The sequence below is a fragment of the Peromyscus californicus genome, unplaced genomic scaffold (assembly GCF_007827085.1).
Source record: "Peromyscus californicus insignis strain IS unplaced genomic scaffold, ASM782708v3 Scaffold_12__1_contigs__length_115047231, whole genome shotgun sequence".
NCBI lineage: Eukaryota > Metazoa > Chordata > Mammalia > Rodentia > Cricetidae > Peromyscus > Peromyscus californicus.
This window is the reverse complement of record NW_026294413.1, coordinates 97,415,459-97,437,796: the sequence shown is the minus strand read 5'-3', so window position 1 is coordinate 97,437,796 and position 22,338 is coordinate 97,415,459. Positions and strand designations below refer to the sequence as shown.

Below are 22,338 nucleotides of genomic sequence, written 5' to 3'. Positions count from 1 at the left end.
GGAAAGCCTTTAGGGGAGAACTCCCTAACCTTAAACCCAAGAACCTAGGTGCATCTTCAGTTTTCTAAAAACACAACTTATTAGCATTTCAAAGGAACAAGCAAGCAGCTGTGTGTCCCCAGCCTCCTGCTGTGCTTATCCAACCACTGAGGATTCTAGGACCCCAGTCAGAATGACTATCATTAAGCACTCCAAGGCAACATGCCACAGAGAGATGCTCGTACATCTATGTTCTCTGCAGCACTATTCACCATAGTCAATCATGGAATCAGTTTACTTGTCTGTCTACAGATGAATGGATAAAGAATATATGGTGTACACACAATGGAATTTTATTCCACTGTAATGAACCAAATAGTAGCCTGTAATAGAAATGATGTTGTATATTGAGCATTGGAATTCATAATTCAAGTCTTTTCATCTGCCTTAGCACTAACATTTTAGAAGCAGTAAACTCATTTTATACTTAAGTATTTCTCTGCCATATGTACCTTTTCCTGTATCCTTTCTCTAAATTAATAGTATAATCATCCACACAAATTCACTGCATTCAGAACAGAGCGATTACTCATCGTCACTCTTCCTGACACACATTTATCCAGTATAGCAATGTGTCTGTCATTAACCTCTCTGTCCTCTATTACCTTAATTCTAGCCTTCATCACCTTTTGCTTGCATTATTACAATTAGGGTTTTTGGTTTGTTTGTTTGTTTTTTTTTTTTGTCTTTTCTTCTCTCTCTCTCTCTCCTTCGTCTAAACCCTCAACCTCTCCCCCACCCACACTGGCAGAAGAGAGCATATCTTCCTTATTATGTTGTCCCAGATCAGGACCCCCAAAGAGACCACTGGAGACCAGAGATGTCCAGAATACAATAGCAAGATTTATTTGACCCGGCGCACATGTGTGCTTAGTTCAAGCTAGCAGGGAACCTTCGTCCACCACACCCGACACCTCGAGGCAGGGAGGAGAGTTCCTCTTTCTTGGGGAAGTTAGTTTTTATAGGCAAAAACCACAAAATTCCTTAGTGGGGAGGGGATTAGTACAGGTCCATCCTTGATTGGTCCAATTTTTCCCAGGCCTGGACTTTGTCTTATTCTAGCTAATCTGTTTGCCCTGTCAGGAGTTTTACAACCCATCTCCGGGGTCTGGTCATGTTATCTCCAGAGAGGGGCATCTCATGGTTAATCGGTCACCACCAGACATTCTGACTTTGTTCTTTTGAAAACATCTGACTTCACCCTCTCCAGGAAGGGGGAACTGACTCACTTCTGTTTATTTTTAAGATATCTCTTCCCTCAGCTCTTTTGGGTTTCTGGGGGAACTGTGTCTGGGCCTTTGGTGGGGGTCTTTCACTGTGAGCAAGTTGATTCCCTGTTTCAAAATATCTAATATAACAATACATACCTCAAATGTGAGAAAGAAAAATAGGGAAGAAAAAACCCTATTTTCTATACAAAGAAAAAGGTTTAATTAATAGGAACTTTGAGTCGTTGACTTTTAGATTTTGTTTATTTCAGATACTGTGGATGTAGGAAAAATATTTTCAATTGAAGGAACTGAACAGTGATTCTGCTTGTGAGCTACTCAAATTGGGTGATGATCTGAAGGTTAAATTGCTCATCCTTCATCTATGTTGCATATAGTCAATACCTTTGGTGACAGTTTTCTCTAGAGTTTTCTTGCCATTTGCAGGGTAAAGAGACAAGAACTTTGATGGTGTCAGAAAGTTTTATTACCCATATTATGAGCAAATCATTTTGTCTGTCAAGATTCACCTGGTTAGATGATCATAAATCACAATAAACAATTGCTTAGGAGATAATAAAGGTTCATAAATTTTACATATTGCTAATTATCCTATTTAAATTAGCAGACCTCTAGGGCTTTACCCTTCTTCTTCGTAGTACTCATTACTGTTAGAATTCCTAGCCACTCCCCCAGCTACATGACAGCGCATGTGCTCTCCAGTAGCCAGGCAAGATGCTTAGTCATCCTAGAGTCTTAAGTCTTACACAATCTGTGCACTGCGTGATCATGTAATCTGCAACAGCATGATCATGTAATCTATATGCATGAGTGGCAGAGCTATGTAAGCCCTTATGTGCATGTGCAGGGGGTGGTGAGCCTATAAAAGTGGGTTCCACCTATTCCTTCTCCCTCTTCCTGCACAGTCATTCCATAGGCCTATGCACACCCTTTCTATTCTTTTTCCTGCCTGGCCCACAGTCAGGGCAAATCTCTTTCACCTGCCAGTCCCACAGCCGCTCAGACCCGACCAAGTAAACACAGAGACTTATATTGGTTACAAACTGTATGGCCATGGCAGGCTTCTTGCTAACTGTTTTTACAGCTTAAATTAATCCATTTCTATAAATCTATACCTTGCCACGTGGCTCGTGGCTTACCGGCATCTTCACATGCTGCTTGTCATTGTGGCAGCTGGCAGTGTCTCTCTGACTCAGCCTTCCACTTCCCAGCTTTATTCTCCTCCTTGTCCCGCCTATACTTCCTGCCTAGCCAATGGCCAATCAGTGTTTTATTTATTGACCAATCAGCAACACATTTGCCATACAGAACATCCCACAGCACTTCCCCCCATTTTTTTTTTCAAAAAGGAAGGTTTTAACCTTAACAAAGTAAAATTACATATAATTTGGGAATTTGGGTGTAGCTTCTCTTACTACTTCCTGCTGGAGGGGGGCGCTGTATCTTATGGGGACACAAAGAAAATTTTAGAATTATGGAATAGTCCATGAGGCTGTATTGTCTGAGCCAGTTGCCTTCAAACCATTCTAGATGTTGGATCATCTGGGCCATGGTGTCATCGGAGACCTTTCAGGGGGTCTTGGCTGGTCAAACCTGATGTATCTTAATCTGGAACAAATCCATAGCCTCTGGCTTTCTGTGGGAACAAAAGAGACTCTTTTCCAAAGCAATATATCCTTACATCCAAATTTTGATGTCAAGGTATCTTTAAAATATATATATTGGTTTAACTCAACAGCTTTTACAATCAAATGTTTTTCTGCAGTTAAAAATCCCAAAGACGCCGGGCGTGGTGGCGCACGCCTTTAATCCCAGTACTCGGGAGGCAGAGCCAGGCGGATCTCCGTGAGTTCAAGGCCAGCCTGGTCTCCAAAGCGAGTTCCAGGAAAAGGCGCAAAGCTACACAGAGAAACCCTGTCTTGAAAAAAAAAAAATCCCAAAGACAATACAATCCAGATTCTCTGTGTAATATTCATCTTTACATGGCTTATTTTTTTATATTAATTTTACTGTCTCTTTAAAGACTTTATTTTTTAAAACTATGTATTTGTTTATATAACTGTATTTATCACCATATATCACCTTTTTTGTCTCTTTCAAGCCTACATATATTTTACACACATTGTAAACTATTATATCTGAATCTGTCTTATTGTGAATCTATTGCTTTAAACTGCAGCAGCTATGGCTGCTGGCTCCGCCCACCTCAGCTTCCCAACATGGCGGTGGTTTACCGCCAGCTCTGGGAACTATCGTGGGTCTATGCTTTTAGCCAAGCAGCATGTAGCCCAGAAACCTCTTTTTTTTGTTTTGTACTAGCAAAGTCTAAATCCACCATGCAGCTTAATGTGCCACTTGCAGAGGCCTCATTCTCGCCATACTGCAGGTCGAGCGCGCACGACAGGAACCCACAAGTAGCTCAAACCGGCAGCTGCAGCTCATTTGAGAGAGACAATTAGGAAGCTGTTTTTAGCTCCATTTTAGAATCTTTTCTCAGGTTTTATAAAAGTGGGTTCCACCTATTCCTTCTCCCTCTTCCTGCACAGTCATTCCATAGGCCTATGCACACCCTTTCTATTCTTTTCCCTTGATAAACTCTTAGAGTGGGTTTTGTTGTGCCTTGAGGCGTCTCTTGTATGGTAAACAGCACCACTTAATACATAACAACTACCACCTAACATTATGCTCTTGTGTTTTCTGTATCCACAAGAAAGTGAATGCCTAACAGCAAGAGCAGCCAGTTCAGTTACTAATCATCCCTATTACTTGGTTCAAAATGAACATCCAGTAAATATTTGTTTACCAGGAAATATAGATAGTATAAGAACTATTAATTAGTCTTTTCTGTCAAATAGTGTAAAAGCAAATATTTTTATCTCCCCAACTTGTAAGACTTTTATGCAAAGCTTTTAATCAGGAACCTGTCCACATTCCTTGTAAAACCTTTAGGCAAATGTTTTAATACCTCATCACACCACTTTTGTTTACACAAGGCCTGCAGTATTCTAGAATTTACATGAGTTAAAAGGCCACCACCTTCCCATTTTCTTTCATTTCCTTTACACAAATTCTTTTAAAACTAGCCAATCACGAAAAATTGTGAAGTGGGACCCCAGCCAGTGGGGAAAAGACATAGCCATCCCTGATGATAGAATAAAAACCTAGTCAACTTCCTCTACTGATATGCTCCTTATCCTGGTTTAGCTTTTGGCACACTCTTTTTACAAAAATAAATTGCCTTACTGAACTACGTTCACTTTGTTCATGTGTTCCTTACTGCAACACTGAAAGAATTCTTGGTTTGAGTCTATCAATTGCTGTATAGATAATGATAAGATAAAGGGGTAGATTATTGAACCTACTTTTAAAGAACAACTTGTTTAAAAATGTTTTACATGCTATGGATTTTAGTTTATTGATACAAATTTAAAGTTAATTTTGTTATACTATATATATATTTCTACTCTCATTGGAGGTATTATGTTTATTTAACTCATTTAAATTGTAATGGATAATTAAGAAATACAGATTAATAACTAGTCTTCTATGATAGTCAAACTTATAAGTCATGTTAAGTTTTCTAGATATACATAGATATAATTCAATTAGGTAGGTAATCTTCAAACACTTCAAAGACCTACAGAATATGGCATTTAAAATGTTTTAAAAATTTAGACTTTCTGAACAATGAGACATGTCTGCTCCTGGCAGCACCAATATACTTCGGAGAGGAGGATGGGCATCAAAGACACTCCCTATGGAGTTTATCTACTTCTTGGCGAAAATAGCCATTTGGGCAAAAAACTGTTCTTGCCTGGATTGCTTGATCAACTGGACATGCAGGACCCATAGGAAGGTGACCACTGAACTTTGCTTGGCAAAATGGTCCTTCAGATTCCTGCTTCACAGAGGAAACTGCCAGACATTCTACAGGACACAGAGAAAAGTGACTGAGAGACTATAGCCCTGTGGGCTGAAGACAGATGCCCCAACTTTACAGAAGAACTTTGGATGACTGCCCAGGCTGCCAGCTGTCTCTGTCTACTCTCGCAAGACTCACAAACGTTGTTTGCATCCTTTCTCCAGTTTCTCAGGTAATAGTATATCCTTCTGGGGTCTTTGATGTAGTTAAAGACTAGATAGTTATAATTGCCTTAGTTTTGATAAGAGATAAGTTAGATATAAAACCTTAGACTCACAAGTATAAGATAGATAGGATATCTTCTTTAATTTTGCCAAATACAAATAGACTAGATATTATAAACAGACTAATTATTTTAACTGTACTTCTTGCTTGATAATTGTTTTGTTATATATAATTTTACTGTGTTAAAGTTAAAACCTTCATTTTTTTTTTTAAAAAGGGGGGAGTGCTATGGATGATTGATTGATAAATAAAATGCTGATTGGCCAGTAGCCAGGCAGGAAGTATAGGCGGGACTAGCAGAGAGGAGAATTGGGGAAACAGGAAGGCGGGGTGGAGGAGATACAGCCAGTCGCCACTAGGAGGAGCAGCATGTAAAGTACCGGCAAGCCAAGATCCACGTGGCAAGGTATAGATTAATAGAAATGGGTTAATTTAAGATAGAAGAACTAGATAACAAGCAGCCTGCCATGGTCATATAGTTTGTAAGCAATATAAGTCTCTGTATGTTTACTTGGTTGGGTCTGAGCGGCTGCGAGACTGGTGGGTGAGAGAGATTTGTCCTGACTGGGCCAGGCAGGACTGGAGAAAACTCCAGCTACAAGAAATAACTCTAGGGCTGGAGAGATGGCTCAGGCCTTAAAAGATAGGCTCACAACCAAAAATATAAGAGAAATGGCTTTTTGTAATAAATTACTATGCACTGAAGCATTCCAGTAGCCTTCACAAAAACCCATGGTAGGAGTGAGAGGATGCCAGGGTTTCAGCCATCTTAAAGGTCAGACAGTGAGCAGCAGCAGGCCCTTGAACAAATTGTTCAAAAAAAAAAAAAACCTCACCAAAGGATGTGCTGCCCCTTCACCCCTAGGCGCAGACAATAAGGAACTACACATAAACAAGTTGCAGAAAGTTCCTGCCATAACCTGAAGGATATGATATGACATAACTGGCGTATAATGAACAAAGTACCAGATATGTCCCGGGGGATGTTTTCTGCTGTTATAGACTGTATACCATCGCTGTCAGAGGGAATGAATTTCCTGCAGAAAAAAGGGGTGTTTAACTCTCAGAGGAAATGGGTCTGCTGGTGATATAGATGTGACGGCATAAACTGCCAGAGGATATGGCAATTTCCTTGCAGCTGCAGCTCTCCAATCAGTTCAAACCAAGCGTCTCTAACCTGAAGTAAGCACCAGTACTGAGCTGGTGACTATATAAGGTTGGAATTCCCCTAGACTCCCACCCTAACCACTATAAAAACCCTATCCTGTTACTGCTTGGGGTTCCTCTCACTCCATCGCTGCTAAGGATGGACGAGGGGACTGGGTTTAAACTCTTCGCTTTTGCATTCGAATAGGTCTCTTGGTGATCTTTGGGGACATGGGACTTTGAGTGCAACAAGAGGCAGAGTAGCTTGAAAGTGTTCTGTTACACAGGATAGCCTGAAGCTTGGGGAAAAAGACAAAACAAACAAACAAAAAAAAACACTCTTGAAAGGTCACAAGGCAACAACAAAAAAAGAAAAACTAGGAGGTAAAACCCTCCAGATTTCACTAATAGCAGAATCTAGAATCAGGTTGGCTCTAATCAAAAACTGCCACATTTGTTGAGAATGTTTTTATGGTAATCAGAAAGGCATGATTTTCAATTGTGGCACCATATTCTCTTCCAATTTCTTTTTCTTTCAAAACTGAGTCTCACTGTGTAGCTCTGGCTGTTCTGGAACTCACTATGTAGACCATTGCCATTATTTTCTTGCCAAACCCCCAAAACAAGAAACTCAGCCAATGAACACTTAGTTTTCAGCATATATCAAAAAAAAAAAGGTTAGTCATAAAAACTTAAACTTTACTAAAACTTTCAAGTAAATTTTACATATAAATACATTTATACCTAGTACATGTATTTTAATAACAAATGCAAAACACTGAAAATGCTTAGATGAATCCTTTCATCCCATAAATACAAAAGTTTTTTGGTCTTGGGCCTTATAATTAATTCGAGGTAAATTTACACATACAAAACCCACAAATCCCTTAAAATTCACGTGATGAATTAAAAGGAGAGGATATCAAGTACATATCACATGGCTGAAGACATCCTGTCTAGTCACAGTTCCACGGGACCCAGCAGTGATAAAAGTCAAGCAATTAGCGAAAGTTTGAGTAAGTTATACCTCTTAGGGTTGGTAAATATCGTGCCAGCCGCCACGATCATACGATTAACCCAAACTAATTGTTCTTTGTGTGAAACGTGTTTTATGATGACTCTCAAATAGAATTAAAATCCAACTTATACGTGAAGATTCATTGTTAAACCTAAATCCAATACCGAAAGTAATTCCAGGCTGGTCTTGAGCTCACATAGATCCATCTGCCTTTGCCTCTCGAGTGCTAGAATTAAAGGCATGCACCATTACGCCCTTCTCTCATTGTTAACAGGTGTCCACTCAGGAAACGAAAACCTCCGTTGCCCAGCGCTAAAATGGCCGCGTCGGCTTCGCAGCCCACACCCAAAATGAACGCTGACTGTGACGTTTCCGACCTCAGATCACCATTGGTCCCATCCCTAAGCCAAGACCCCGCCTTCCCGCGCTGCGCCCGCCCTTCCGTCAGAGGCCTGGCCTTGATTGGCTGTTTGGACTATTTACCTCTTGTCCGGATGTTGCGTCACGCGGTGAGTGGCGCAGCTGCGGAGGAGCGGGCAGAGGGAGGTCGCGCGCTCTCGGTTTGGCTGGCCCGGAGGGGAGCCCCGTGGTAGAGGTGACCGGAGCTGAGGTACAGTCCTCTCCGGACGGGCTGCGTCCCTGCGGGGTCTCGGCCGGCCGCTGCGGCCGGGACGGGAGGGCGTGGCTGGCCCCCGCCGTCCCTCTCCCTGGGCAGGGAGCCGCTGAGTCAGCCCCCCGGGGACCCGCGCGGCCCACCTCGTTGGCCGGGCTGAGGGTGCCGTGGGGTGGTGCGTGGACGCGGGGGCCGCGGGCTAGCGGTGAGGGGGAAGGACCAGGCGCCCGAGCACCGGTGCGCCAGGAAGCCTCCAGAAGGGCCGGCTCTAGTTGGTACAAAACTAGCCCCAGGCCCCGTTTCTGAGGTCCAGAACCCTCCCTTAAATAAGTGTGGCAGATAACTGTCTTGGGCCCTGACACGACGTAAGGCCACTCAGATTCGGGTCTCTGTCCGGGTCAGTAGGCTAAAGGCTGAGGAAGCGACAGGTTGAGATGATGTAATGGCATGAAAGTACCAGAAGGGCCCTCGGTTTTTTTTCCCCAGCAAGGTCAGATGCGTAGAGTTCTCTGTGCACTTCATAGTTCCTGTGGAAGGACTCTCGGGTATTTTAAAGTAACGTTCTTCACTTTGAAGATCCTGGTTAAGATTTCTTTCTCATTACATTCCCAGAGTTTTAAGGTAAATCTTGAGCGATTTCAAAGTCCCAAGGCTCTGCTTTGGTCCAGTTTTCTTGTATTTACAAATGGAGGAAAAAAGACGCCAAAGGATAGTTACTTGCCTAAGATTCATCACATCTCATTGGCCAGAAATGTGCATTTAGCATTACAAAAGACCTCCGCGTAGCCATTTATCTGATATAGTCTTCCTCGAGCTAAGACAATTCAATTTTAGTGTGTTGGGGGAGAACTGTTTGTTTACCCAGTTGAGGACACCAGGAGTCTTAACAGTAGGGAAACGTAGCTGGGCAATTATGTTTATTTTGATCAGGTGTTATGTAGTAGTGGAATAAAATAACATAATTGAATGTGTCTGTCGTATCTTAATATTTGAAATATTTACTAGACATTTCCCATGCCTGGCTTCTGTAGATGTCTGTTAGTCTTGTACAGTTTGACCTCAAATGGTTATTCATCTTTTCCTTGGATAATGTTTTTCCTGTGCTGAAAAATTTCACAGATTCTTTTAACTTTACTCATTGAGTGATGGTATAATATCAGTCAACACTACGATTGTAAAACCTGTCAGAATTTGTAATTGTGTTAACATAGTAACATTCATTCTGCGTTACATATATCTAGTTAAACTGGGATTTATATTATTGGGTGGCCCATTCAAAATTGTATTTCATGAGTTAGAAGGGACAAGGGGAGGATTCAACATTAAGAATTAATGAGGCTACTGTTGTGGGGGTTTGTTTTGTTTTGTTTTCTGCAGAACCTTGATTTGTTTCTTCTATTCTTTGGTTATTCTGTTCCCTTCTCAATTTTCTTAATTATTTCCCCTCTACCTTTTTAACTAGCATTTCAGATCTGCTTAGTGAACCGGTGTATCACCCACCATGCTGGTTGCAAGGCTCGTGTGTCTCCGGACACTACCTTCCAGGGTTTTCCAGCCCACTTTCACCAAGGCCTCCCCACTTGTGAAGAATTCCATCACGAAGAATCAATGGCTCTTAACACCCAGCAGGGTAAAGAATGGTTTTTCAACATGGGTTTCCACCCCCATCCAGGTTTTTTGTTTTAGGATTTCTTTTTTCCCCTTTTTTTGGTTGGTTAATTTGTGAGTTGCCTGTGAGATTCTCTGGTTGTGCTTAGCTTACCCTCTTTAGTGACTTACTGTAACAGTGAGTAAAGCAACAGTAAAGTTTCCAGTGAGCGTTCTCCCTATCAATTTACATTATTCTAGTCTCTCCTTATCACAAATGAGAGATTTTATACCTTATGTCTCTTTGAGTTTCTCACTCAGATAACTGAGAGTAAACATTGGGAAATTGAGTTACATGATACAACAAAAGGATTGTAAGTGGGAACTATAGTCAAATGCTTAAGGACCCAGAGATATTACCGGTTGGTCCAGTTGATCAATTAGTTACTAAAGATGATGTTATAGTTTTTGCTTAGATGAGGATAAAAATCTGTCAGGTTATCGAGAAAGGCCTATTTTCTTTGGCAACAGGCTTTTTCCTTGGAGACAAGATCTTAATCTATAAAACTAGCTGACCTCCAGATAGTGATTTCTCCTGCCAGGTGCTGAGATTGCAAGCCAACTAATAGGTCTGTCTTCTGGCATTTAAATGAGTATACCATGTATGTTTTTATGTGTGAAGTAATTAATATAGAGAAGAGAATATACAGTAGTTAGAAGGAGATAATTTCCTCTTAAAATAACTTTGCTACTACTGGGAAAGAACTAGCTAAATGATTGAATGCTTTCCTACAGTTCATGAGGTGTTAGGTTCAACCCTCACTGCCTGGGGAAAATTGTATAATCATTTCAGAGATGGAGCACAGGTCAACCTACATCTAATCTTGGTTAACTTTTATACTGATACTGTATTAGTGTAAAAAGGTCCTCTGTTTTATTGACATACTGTTGGTCTGAATGGTACATGTCTTTTTTTGTATATGTCAGGAATATGCTGCCAAGACAAGAGTAAGGATCCACCGTGGGAAAACTGACCAAGGACTGAAAGAGGCAGCTTTGGAACCATCAATGGAAAAAATTTTTAAAAGTAGGTGGAAGTTCAGTACTTAATGTGAAGCTGCTAGGTGTGTTTAAGAAGTCTATGAACAACTTCCTGAAAATACATTCAAACATGTGTATGTGTATTTTCTGCAAGAAAGGTCACACTTCTAAGGAAATCTGATAGTCCAAAAAAAGTGGTGCTTTGCATTGGGTTTGATATTTCTGGTTATATTAAGATTTACAGTTTTTAGGGGGGAACTATTATCATATTATTATCTAAAGTGGTAGAACCTGTTCAGGAAGTTTGTTTCAGGTTATTTAGAATCTTCATTCAAGCATGTGTTTGTGAATGTCTCAAGTTAGAAATAAATCACTAAAACAGATCTTAGTAAAAGCTAACTCATTCAAGAAGAGTCCATGAGCTTTCCTAAGTCCTTTTAAGAGAGCACTGTCTTTTTAATTTTATATTTATTCATGTGTATGTGTGAGTATCCACTAGGTGTGTGCCAGTGCTCACAGAGGCCAGAAGAAGACATCTCATCTCCTGGGACTAGAGCTATAGGTGATTATATGCCACCTAAAGTGGGTACTGGGAACTGAACTCAGGTCCTCTGAAAAAGAGCACCATGAGCACCTTCCATAGAGTTGATAAATTTTCAATATTCTAAAGCAAGAGTGTCTATCCCTTTGTTGGGCACATAAACATTAATAGTATTTTTCTGTGTTGATTCTCTAGACTCACTTAAAGCTTCACCTGTGTTAATACCTAAGGCACATTGTGGAATGACTGATACCATTTTTTTAAAGGTTTATTCATCTGGGATATGTTCTTGCTATGTAGACTCTGCTGGTCTTAGACTCATGATTTTTTGCCTCAGTCTCCCAAGTGCTTTAACAGTTACATGTACCTCTGAACCAAAATGCTCCTCTATTCTTTGCAGTTATTATTGTACATTTGTTTCAAGAGTGTCCTTTCCTTCTGGTCTCCTAGTGTTGAGAATTCTCTATATCCCCCATGATACTACTGTGAAGAAGCAGTTATGATTTGATCCCCTCCTGAATATTTTGAATAGTTAACCCCAGCACTTTCATTTAGTTGAAATGTGCTGACCCTAGCCTGTGTTTGGTGCTGTGCTTGCAGTTGATCAGATGGGAAGGTGGTTTGTTGCGGGAGGAGCAGCTGTTGGTCTTGGAGCGCTGTGCTACTATGGCTTGGGAATGTCTAATGAGATTGGAGCTATCGAAAAGGCTGTGTAAGTAAATTGTTCCCAAACAACCATAATCCTTCCTTCAAATAAAGGGTCCCTTTTTCTCCCCATCCTTGAGACTCTGGTCACTTTTGGAATGCCTTGTCTGGTTTTCATTTTTGAATGTGCATAATTATATAAAGTCTCTTTCGTTCATTTGTCATAGATTTATTCAAGCCTATATAAATATCTTTTATCAAGGTTATGCTTTCAGACAAGGAGAAAATGTATTGCTTTTTATGTGTATCAAATGTATTTTTTTTTCCCCGAGACAGGGTTTCTCTGTGTAGTTTTGCGCCTTTCCTGGAACTCACTCTGTAGACCAGGCTGGCCTCGAACTCACAGAGAGATCCACCTGTCTCTGCCTCCCAAGTGCTGGGATTAAAGGCATGTGCCACCAATGCCCTTCTAATGTATGTTTATGTCATTTAATCATAAATAGCTCCAAGCTGTGAATAATTATTTACATCATAGTTGGGTCTGGTGGTGCACGCCTTTAATTCCAACACTAGGAGATGAGTCCAGGACAGCCTGGTCTGTGGTCTACAGAGCCAGTTCCAGGATAGCCAGGGCTATACAGAGAAACACTTTCTTGAAAAACCAAAAACAATTATTATTTCCATCATAATTAGATTGAGAACATTGAAGTGATTTATTCCAGAGTCTTTTGTGTCTAACAAATTATTTACTCAGAATTGACACCCATAGTTCTGTAAGCTAACCTTGTCATGTTTCTTACAGAATTTGGCCTCAGTATGTGAAGGATAGAATTCATTCTACTTACATGTACTTATCGGGGAGTATTGGTTTAACAGCTTTGTCTGCCTTGGCAGTAGCCAGAACACCTGCTCTTATGAACTTCATGATGAGAGGCTCTTGGGTGGTAAGTTAACTACTTGCTATTTTTCTGGGGAAGGTGGTGCTGGGTGATTGGTTGTTTTTGTTGCTTTTTGGTATAAAGATCAAAAGAGTTCGTCAAGTAGGACCGTTAATATTTCAGTGCTAAAGAACTTGCCTAGAATCTGTTGAACTATAGGTTCAGTTCTTGATATAGGGAAGAAAAAGAGATTTGCTAAAATCTATAATGTGGGAAAGGGAGAGGACATTAAATGGAAGAATGCTATATTACTCTTTATCAAATACGTGTTTTAATCAGATCAAAAGAGTTGAAACTGAACTTAGGAGCAGATAGCAAACAACTTCTGTTTTGTACCCACTTGGTAAAAAATAAAGTAAATGTGCCTAGTGATGATGGCACTTGCCTTTAATCACTTAGGAGGCAGAGGTGGGTAGATCCCTGAGTTCCAAACCAGCCTGGTCTACAGAGTGAGTTCTAGGATAGTCAGGGCTACAGAGAAACCTTGTCTTAAAAACAAAAACAACCAAAAAACAAAGTAAATGCAAATCCACATTGAGAGCAATGTGAACCTCCTGTCTCCAAAGGCCAAGCTGTCTGCACTGTTAGAGAAAACAAGTTAACATGGTGCTGCTGCTACTCCTGTGCTGCCTGCCTTACAGGTGCTTTTATCAGTGGATAGTTTTTCTTTTGTTTTTGGTTGTTTTGTTTTTGTTTTTTGAGACAGGGTTTCTCTATGTAGCCTTGGCTATCCTGGAACTCGATCTGTGGACCAGGCTGACCTCAAACTCACGGATCCACCTGTCTCTGCCTCCCAAGTGCTGGGATCAAAGGTGTGTGCCACCACCGACCAACAAAGTGGATGGCTATTTCTTAAGCACTTGCTGTTGTGCTAGCTAGCACTGTGCTTTCAGGTATGGATTCTGCTCTGGTCAAGGGTAGAGGAGGTCCAGAGTGCACCATATTGGATGTGCAATAAGACATAGAAAGTTGAAAGTGAGGTAAAAAGTCAGCTGAAAGACTGCCTCTGACCATCTGGGCAGCCCTGTAGAAGAGCCTTAGTTCTTTTTTATCTTATGTGCATTGGTATTTTGCCTGCATGTATATGTGTTGGGTTCCATGGAACTGGAATTACAGTTGTGTGCTGCCATGTGGATGTTGGGAATTGAACTTGGGTCCTCTTAAGTGCTCTTAACTGCTGAGCCATCTCTGCAGCCCCTGGTATTTAGTTCTTCAGGGTTGTTGGTAGCAAACGTGTTTTGTTTCAGAAGAAGACAAGGCCAGTCCAGGAGGACAAAGGAGAAGAGTTAGGAGCTAGGAAGACCTAATGGGTAAAGTGGTTTATAGTCCCATTCAAGTGAAATTTCAAGTGAGAGGAGATGCTTATAAAGGATATCTTTGATTTCCAAGCTGAGGCGAAGAACCTATCAGAGACCACTGTACAGACTGGGGTGGCAGAAAATGTGATTCTGTTTGAGTGTTAAGAACTAATGTGGGAGACACAAAGCAAGTGCACCAGCTGTTCCTGGAAGTCTCAAAATGAGGGATTAGAACACAGACTACACTGAGTGTGGGACTGGGTGAGGAAAGAGATGGAAATTAAATAAAACTGTGTCCCATAGTTGGGAACCCAGAACTGTTAAGTTTGGAATCCATGACATTTCCTACGTTCTATATTCCAAGAGGAGAACTTATGGTAATATAGACATTACATAGTCTTAAAAGCCATGTTTACCAAGAGGAAAACCATTATAATAATATAGCCATTTGAACTTAGTCTAAGGACCATACTTACCAGGTGGGTATCCTGACTCTTCTAGCCTAGAGGTTCATGGCAAAGAATAGGTGAAGGTGAATTCTCACTAGGGAAGTCCATTTGAATCAAAGCAAATAGTTTAAAATGATGCTTAGCATAATAGACACAGCAGTATTCTGAAAGATTAAAATGTACATAAAAATATAATACCAAAGATGACAAGGAAGCTCTGTGGTGAGACCATAACCTCTGCAGCAAAATGTCACTCTTCTGCTACTAAGAATAGTTAAGAGAAATGCTTGAGAAAGCTAGGTAAATGTTACAGAAAGGAGGGAGGAGCCTTTTGGAGGTAATACAGATAGGTAAACAGGAAAGCACAGTTTTTCTCAAGTGCCTTTGGAACAGGAGGAGAGTCATCTGCCACTATTGGGCAAAGTGCCTCCTAGAAAGCTTCTGAGATAAGTTTATTAAGTCAGGTAGTAAAGTAGGGGTGGGTGCGTGACTTGTATCTAGAGGTAAGAGCACAACTTTATGGAATTGGTTCTCTCCTTTGTATTCTGAGGTTTGAACTCAGATCCTCAGGCTTACGTTTGGGGCTCAGCAAGTAACTTGCCATCTCACTGGCCTGCCAGGATGTTTTCTGTTGGTTGGGTTGGTTTGTTTTGTTTGGTTACTTTTGGGTGGTTTGTTTTTTGAGATGGGTCTTTGTATCAACCCTTGGCTGTCCTAGAACTTAGTATGTAGACCAGGCAGGCCTTAATTGAGAGATCCACCTGACTGTGCCTCCCAAGTGCTGGAATTAGTGCATCCTTAAAGGCATGGTGGATACAATTAAGGAAACATTTATTCAGTCCTACCAGTTCAGTATCACTAAATGTAGAATGTGGAAAGGTAAAAAGCAAAAAAGGATTTTTAAAGGAAAATATACAATTGAGATAAACAACTAGAAATTTCCATGAACAAAGGATGTATGGAGCAGTTTGTAGTAATTGTTTCTCCCATCAGAAAACAGTGAAGTAGAATCCATTGTTTGTCAGCATCGGTTTTTCTTGTCCTCCACAAAAGCAGCTGTTTGATTTTCCTAGGTTTACATCAGGTTGAAAGTTACATCTGTGACAGTAGAGGGCACTCTTGCCAATGTGGTCTGACTAAAGCAGAAATGAACCAGAAACCTAAGTGTACTAGAGAAAAACAGGATTCAGTTTCTTATTCTTCATAGTGATTAATTGTACTTGAATCTGTGGGCTTCTACTTTAAGGATATGTTTGTTTGTTTGTTTTTAATGTATGTTTTCTAGACAATTGGTGCAACCATTGCAGCCATGATTGGAGCTGGAATGCTGGTACAATCAATACCGTATGATCAGAGCCCAGGCCCAAAGCATCTGGCTTGGATGCTTCATTCTGGTATGTTCTGTTTGAAATTCTTATTAAACTATCTGGAATAGTATTCACTTTCCTGTTTGTTATTTCTTTGGTATGTTTTATTTTGTTCAGTTTTTGAGACAGGGTCTTGACATGTGTGCCACACTGGCCTGCAGCTTGCTGTCTTCCTGCTTAAGTCCCTTGACTCACCTGACTTAAATATTGGCCTTTTTGAGTGGCTCTTCAGTTGTATTAACTTGGCAAACCTCATTTTTAGAAAACAGAATTTCATACAGTCATTGTTGGTGCATTATTGCCAGGCCTTTGCTTTAAATGTATTGGTATTGAAGGTTGGTATTAAGATAGCTCTGAGGTTATGCTGTGAGATACACTATGTATAAAGAGCTGAGAGCCAGCAAAGTTCTCAGCAGATAAAGGCGTTTGCTGCACAAGCCTGGTAACCTGTGTTCAACCCCTGTGGTCCCCACGAAAAGATAGAAGAGAACTATACCGAGTTGTCCTCTTGCCTCCACAGTATGGCATGACGTGTGCCCACACAATACTATGTATACATGCTTATACAATAGTAATTTAGAACAAGAGCCAGGTCTGGTGGTACAGGCCTGTAATCATGCCTACTCAGGAGGCTGAGTCAGGGAGATTACAAGTTTAAAGACAGCCTAAGTAGCATAGTGAGACACTGTCCTAAAAGACAGATCCCAGGTTCATAGCTCAGTGGTATTAGGCTTGCTGCACAAGCCCTGTCTTGATCCCCAGCACCATGAAAACTAGGAGAAGCAACTACATTATTTCTCTATTGAAATAATTTCATAACCTGGAATCTTCCAGCTGGAGGGGTTCCATTGATGTTTGGTGATTGGCAATAGCATGTTCCTGTAATAGGTTGTTGTTGTTTTTTGTTTTTTGTTTTTTGTTTTTCCCTAAGACAAGGTCTCACTGTGTAGCTTTGGCTGTCCTGTGTGGACCAGATTGGCCTCGAACTCACAGAGATCCGCCTGCCTCTTCCTTCCTAGTACTGGGATTAAAGCCATGTGCCACTATGCCCACCTCCCCTGTAATTCTTAAGGAAGGTTTTTTTGTAAATTCTGACAACTGAGGTTTCTTTCTATGCTTCTTATTAGGTGAGGCAAATCTAGTGCCTGCCTGGGAAGCCTCTACATTTCTGAGTTCCATCACATACTTCCTTTCAGTAATCGTGAAATCTAGTGGTGGTCTCCAATCACATTAGTGACCTACCCAGACTTTTACAAAGTTACTTGTGGGAGACCAGCTCCCACATTTATTTACCCCAGGGACTCTTGAGGAGTGAGGGATAAGAGACTTAGGTAGAAATAAAGAGGGGAGAGAAACAGAAATGCAGGATAGACTCAGATGGGCCTGGATCCTTATCCACTGGCCTAGAGCTTTATTCAAAAGGGCTTTTTATAATAATGCCAGTGGGAGGAGCAAAGGACCTCCCCCTTGCTAGATACAGCCAAGTGTAGACCCTTCCGAACACCTGGTACTCAAGCCCATTGTCCAGTCAGCCTCATGCAGTTCTGGGTAAAGCCACTAAGAAACCTAGAGAGGCTCCAACAGTTACTAAAAATGCACACTACTGTTTGTATTTTAATTGTGACCCAGTGTTGATGTAGTAAAGAATTTGTGTAGCCATTGATTGTATAATTTGGATGGTAGGGTAGAACTACCCAAACATGAAATTTACTGTACTAACATTATTTAACACAAAGTACAGTGTGAAGATAATCTTCACAGTGATATTTTCTCTTTGATAGTCATTTGGTAGATCTCTAACAAGACCTTGCTCTCTCCCCAGGTGTGATGGGTGCAGTGGTGGCTCCTCTGACATTCTTAGGGGGGCCTCTTCTCCTGAGGGCTGCATGGTACACTGCTGGTATCGTGGGAGGCCTCTCTGCTGTGGCCATGTGTGCACCCAGTGAGAAGTTTCTGAACATGGGAGCACCCTTGGGAGTGGGCCTGGGCCTTGTCTTTGTGTCTTCACTGGGTAAGCTGCTATGCTTTGAAGGGTTTGTGTTCCTGAAGCATTAAGATTTATTTTAAAAAGTTGTTTAAAAGATAGACTAATTTGATTGTGTTTGATTATTTGACATCATAAAATCTTAGCTCATGGTTAAGTGTTCATTTTATTAAATATCTCTGAAATGATCAAGCTGACTTAGAAATTACTCTACTGTTGGCACATAACCCATTAGAGGAAAAGCGATCCGTGAGATTGTATAAGCACCTACTCAAATATCAGATATACCAAGGTAGCTTTAAATAATGGAAACTATAAGTGCAGTTGCAAGAAATCCCTTTTATATATATATATATATATAAATACATTCTATTTTTTTCCCCTTATTTCAGGGTCTATGTTTCTTCCCCCTACCACAGTGGCTGGTGCCACTCTGTACTCAGTGGCAATATATGGTGGATTAGTTCTTTTCAGTATGTTCCTTCTGTATGATACTCAGAAAGTAATCAAACGTGCAGAAATAACACCAATGTATGGAGTTCAAAAATATGATCCCATCAATTCGTAAGTAAACTTTACTGTTACTGCCATATTACATGGGTATGGCTTTTTGGTTCTGGTAGCATTAGTTTCACAAGGTACCATCATAGCGAAGTAGCATAAGATAGGTGGCCTAAAATTTACTCTCTTCAGGCCAGACATGGGAGGAAAAGGCAAGCAGATGTCTTTGAGTCTGAGGCCAGCCTGATTACGGAGTTCCAGGATATCCTGTCTTGAAAACCCACCAAAAAAATTTCTCTTTTTCAAGGCCAGAGTACTAAAGGTGTGAGCATGGTGGAGAACTTAGAAGACCTTGGGTGAGACTGTATCTTCTGTCTCAGCTGTATATCACTGCTGGTGATCCTTGACTAGTAGATACCCACCTTCATCTTCACCTGCCATTGTCTCTGTGCTGTATGTCTTTGTTCTCTTACTTTTTTAAAAGATTTATTTTTATTTTATGTGCATTTGTGATTTACCTGCATATGTCTATGAGGGTGCCAGATCCCCTGGAACTGGAATTACAGGCTGCCATGTGAGTGCTGGGAATTGAGCCTAGGTCCTCTGGAAGAGAAGCCAGTGCTCTTAACTGCTGAGTCATCTCTGTAGCCCCATTTCTCTTATTTTAAGAAGGCCACCAGACATATCCTATTCCTATATGGCCTCATTCTAACTCACATTGTAATTGTATCTGTTTTGTTTTTTTTTTTGTTTGTTTTTTTTTTTTGAGACAGGGTTTCTCTGTGTAAGCCTTGGCTGTTCTGGCTGGGACTTGTTCTGTAGACCATGCTGGCCTTGAACTCACAGAGATCTGCCTGCCTCAGCCTCCCAAGTGCTGGGGATTAAAGGTGTGCTACCACCACCCACATAATTACATCTTTGAAGACTATATTTCCAAATAAGGGCATACAGGACTTCCAACAGGTTAAATTTTGCTACTTCTGTTGGAATATAGTTTGGGCTCTCTACTTAGAAAACTGATTGCATTGCAGCTGAGTATAACATTCAGGTATCACTTACAAGTAGTGTCTGTTGGAAGGCACATAATTAACTGAAATGTTTAAGGAGAGGAAACCAGTTCTGAAAATATTTTTCCTTGTGTTTGTGCTAGAGACATTCAATAATACAAAATAAAATAATGTTTTCACTTTTCTTGAATTCTGCCTAGAGTTCCAGAGTGTCTCTCACATTTTAGTAATGCTTTCCCTTACTAAAAATAAAATAATGTAATAGCTTTTTAAAATGTTGCTATAACACTTGGAGTTTTATAGCAGCTTTCTTAAAGAAGATGAAATGGATATATTCTATTTGAAAATGCCAGACTGTCTTGCAAGTTTTTAAAGGTGTGTTTCTTTGATTTGTTTTGGTTATGCCATTGTCTAGCACTCAGGTTTGATCCTCACAGCAGGATGTCAAAGAATACATAATCCTTTTAAAAATTGTGTTCTGCATTTAAAAGATGATTCTTCCAGAAGGACAACTGAGCATTATCTAGTTTAGGACTCTAGCTGACTTTTAAACATTGTATTTTTAGTTTCTAACTAATAACACTAGGAATAATGAGTATTATTTTTCCCCTTTTTTTGTACTATGAAATAGATTGTTATCTTTATTATTAGAGTCACATCTTTCTATAATTTTCTTTTCTAGGATGTTGACAATCTACATGGATACATTAAATATATTTATGCGAGTTGCAACTATGCTAGCAACTGGAGGCAACAGAAAGAAATGAAGTGACCGCTTGTGGTGTCTCTGCTCACTGATGCTTACTTGTTTATTAGGAGCAGATAGTCATTACAGTTTGCACTAGCAAAACACCTTTGAGGTTTAGAAGATAACCTGTCACCATGTTGAAAATGTTCAGTAATGTGACCCTTCAGGCTTGCTTTTTCTTTTAGAGAATAAATTCAATAGATGTCTTCCAAATAAGCACATATATTTCCACCTGTCATATTTGAGTAATTTAAAAATGCTTTGATAAGTGTGGGAACTAAGATTTGTGTTACAAGATTTCAAGTATTTTTTTTTTAATTTATTGGATAGGTAAAATTTAGCAAATTTGCATGTCTTCATATTTTGGGGAGCTTGCAGAATATTTAAGATCATGAATAATGTAGAGGTTTTCGTATAGAGATCAGAGAGAGGTAAAAAGTCACCTGCAGTCATATTTTGAATGCTTAGAAGAGCACTGATTATGGTGAGCCAATAAGAGACGTCTGAGATGTGGAAACAATTGACCACTGTTCATGGTCTGTGACTGAAGACACAGATGTTTCTTTCCGGTGTTGACTACTCACTGTCAGGATAGTCCAGAGTGTTCATCCTTCAGAGACTCCTGGTGGAATTATGTATATGTGAGTTTTACTGTGAAGTCGTCTTAAACAAATGTCCTTAAAACTATACTCACTATAACATACTCCAAAGCACGAAATTTGTTTTGAAATATATGATCTATTTGTAGTTGCAGAAATTTGTTGAGTGTTTTCTCAGTGTCTAATTGAAAGCATGCTTGCTTCTCTCATCACAGCTTTGACAGCTGTCAGAAAAGCCTCTGTGGCTTATGCTAAGATTAGGAACCTTTTTTCTTCTAAAACTGTTGGCTTCCTATGTTCCTTCTCAGGTTAAGCATGAGCAAACAAATCTGACTTAGTTGACCTTGGGAACTATTTGACTGAAAAATACAATGGGGAGGTGCTTCTTTAGCCTCCCTTAGTACTTTCTCTCCGTGTACACCAGTGACATTTGTAAGGTTTTAATACAGGTCAGTTATGTGGGGGTGAGGGGGGCTTCAGTGTAGTCTGTATAAATATATACACAATTGCTATTTTTGAGAAATATTTATTACAGTAATCAAGAAATGACTAGTTTAATCATTTTAAAGTACACAGAATGCTTATTTCTAAAATAAAAAGTTATAGCTAGATGGTGATTTCTGTACGTTTTTCTCTCTGAAACTTCCACCCCACTGGAGTCTTGAATAAGAAAGCAACTTGGGCTTTTGCCCCTCAGTACATACTGCAGTCTGGTAAGATGGGGAGACTTGTGGCTGGGTGGCCTGTCTCCATTTGGATCTCAACTCAAATTTTCACTGATTTCTTAATTGATGTGGGACAAATTACCTAACCTCCCCAAACCCAGTTTCCTCGTCTGTAAGATGGAGACAACATCTACCCTGTGGGGTTAAGGCTAAATTCAGACATGGTTGGACATTGTCTGAAATTTAGCTGTTGCTGCTGTTTTTGTTTTTTTCCCTTAAGTAAAAAAGACTAAATGCCTCATTTTTGTCTTTTAGTCTCCATAAAGTTTCACAGTCATTTTAAGTTTAAATCTTAAACCACCTATTGTTTTCAGGTGCAGTTTAGAGCCCAGAGTTTAATCCTTCGTTTTGTATAGTTACAACAACAACAGTATGATTTCAACAGCGGTGTCAGGTAGAAATTATAAGATCAAGGGTTCTTTTGCGTGTGTGAGTACGCACATGTCATGGTGTCCTGTGAGCCTGTGATGATCAAGACAACTTGAAGGGTTCTCTTCCTCTACTGTGTGGGTCATAAGGTTTCAGCTGAAGTCATCAGGCTCAGTAGCAAGCACCTTTTACCCACTAAGCTATTTTGCCTGCTGTCAACTGTTTTACTTTATGATAGTATTTTATAGCAACTTCATCACTGAGACAGTGAAGACTGTAAAATGAGTTATATAAAATGTGATTAGTTAGGCAGTGGTTCTGAAATGATAATGGAAAAACCTGGTTTC

The 22,338-nt window shown here is 40.2% G+C and overlaps 1 protein-coding gene across 1 annotated transcript; it reads left to right on the top strand.

The window, feature by feature from the left end:
• The first annotated feature begins 8,057 nt into the window (after window positions 1-8,057).
• Ghitm (growth hormone inducible transmembrane protein) lies at window positions 8,058-21,506 on the top strand. The gene is made up of 9 exons (XM_052733999.1): window positions 8,058-8,189; window positions 9,655-9,822; window positions 10,767-10,866; window positions 11,962-12,073; window positions 12,809-12,950; window positions 15,977-16,085; window positions 17,881-18,069; window positions 18,435-18,606; window positions 20,233-21,506. Exons 2-9 carry the CDS (start codon window positions 9,694-9,696, stop codon window positions 20,315-20,317), a joined length of 1,038 nt encoding a protein of 345 aa, XP_052589959.1. The 5' UTR covers window positions 8,058-8,189; window positions 9,655-9,693; the 3' UTR covers window positions 20,318-21,506.
• The last annotated feature ends 832 nt before the right edge of the window (window positions 21,507-22,338 follow it).

Coding starts and splice junctions, on each gene's coding strand:
- Ghitm (XM_052733999.1), top strand. CDS start 9,694: ATGCTGGTTGCAAGGCTCGTGTGTCTCCGGACACTACCTTCCAGGGTT. Junction 9,823..10,766: donor GGCTCTTAACACCCAGCAGG/GTAAAGAATGGT, acceptor TGTATATGTCAG/GAATATGCTGCCAAGACAAG. Junction 18,607..20,232: donor AAATATGATCCCATCAATTC/GTAAGTAAACTT, acceptor TTTCTTTTCTAG/GATGTTGACAATCTACATGG.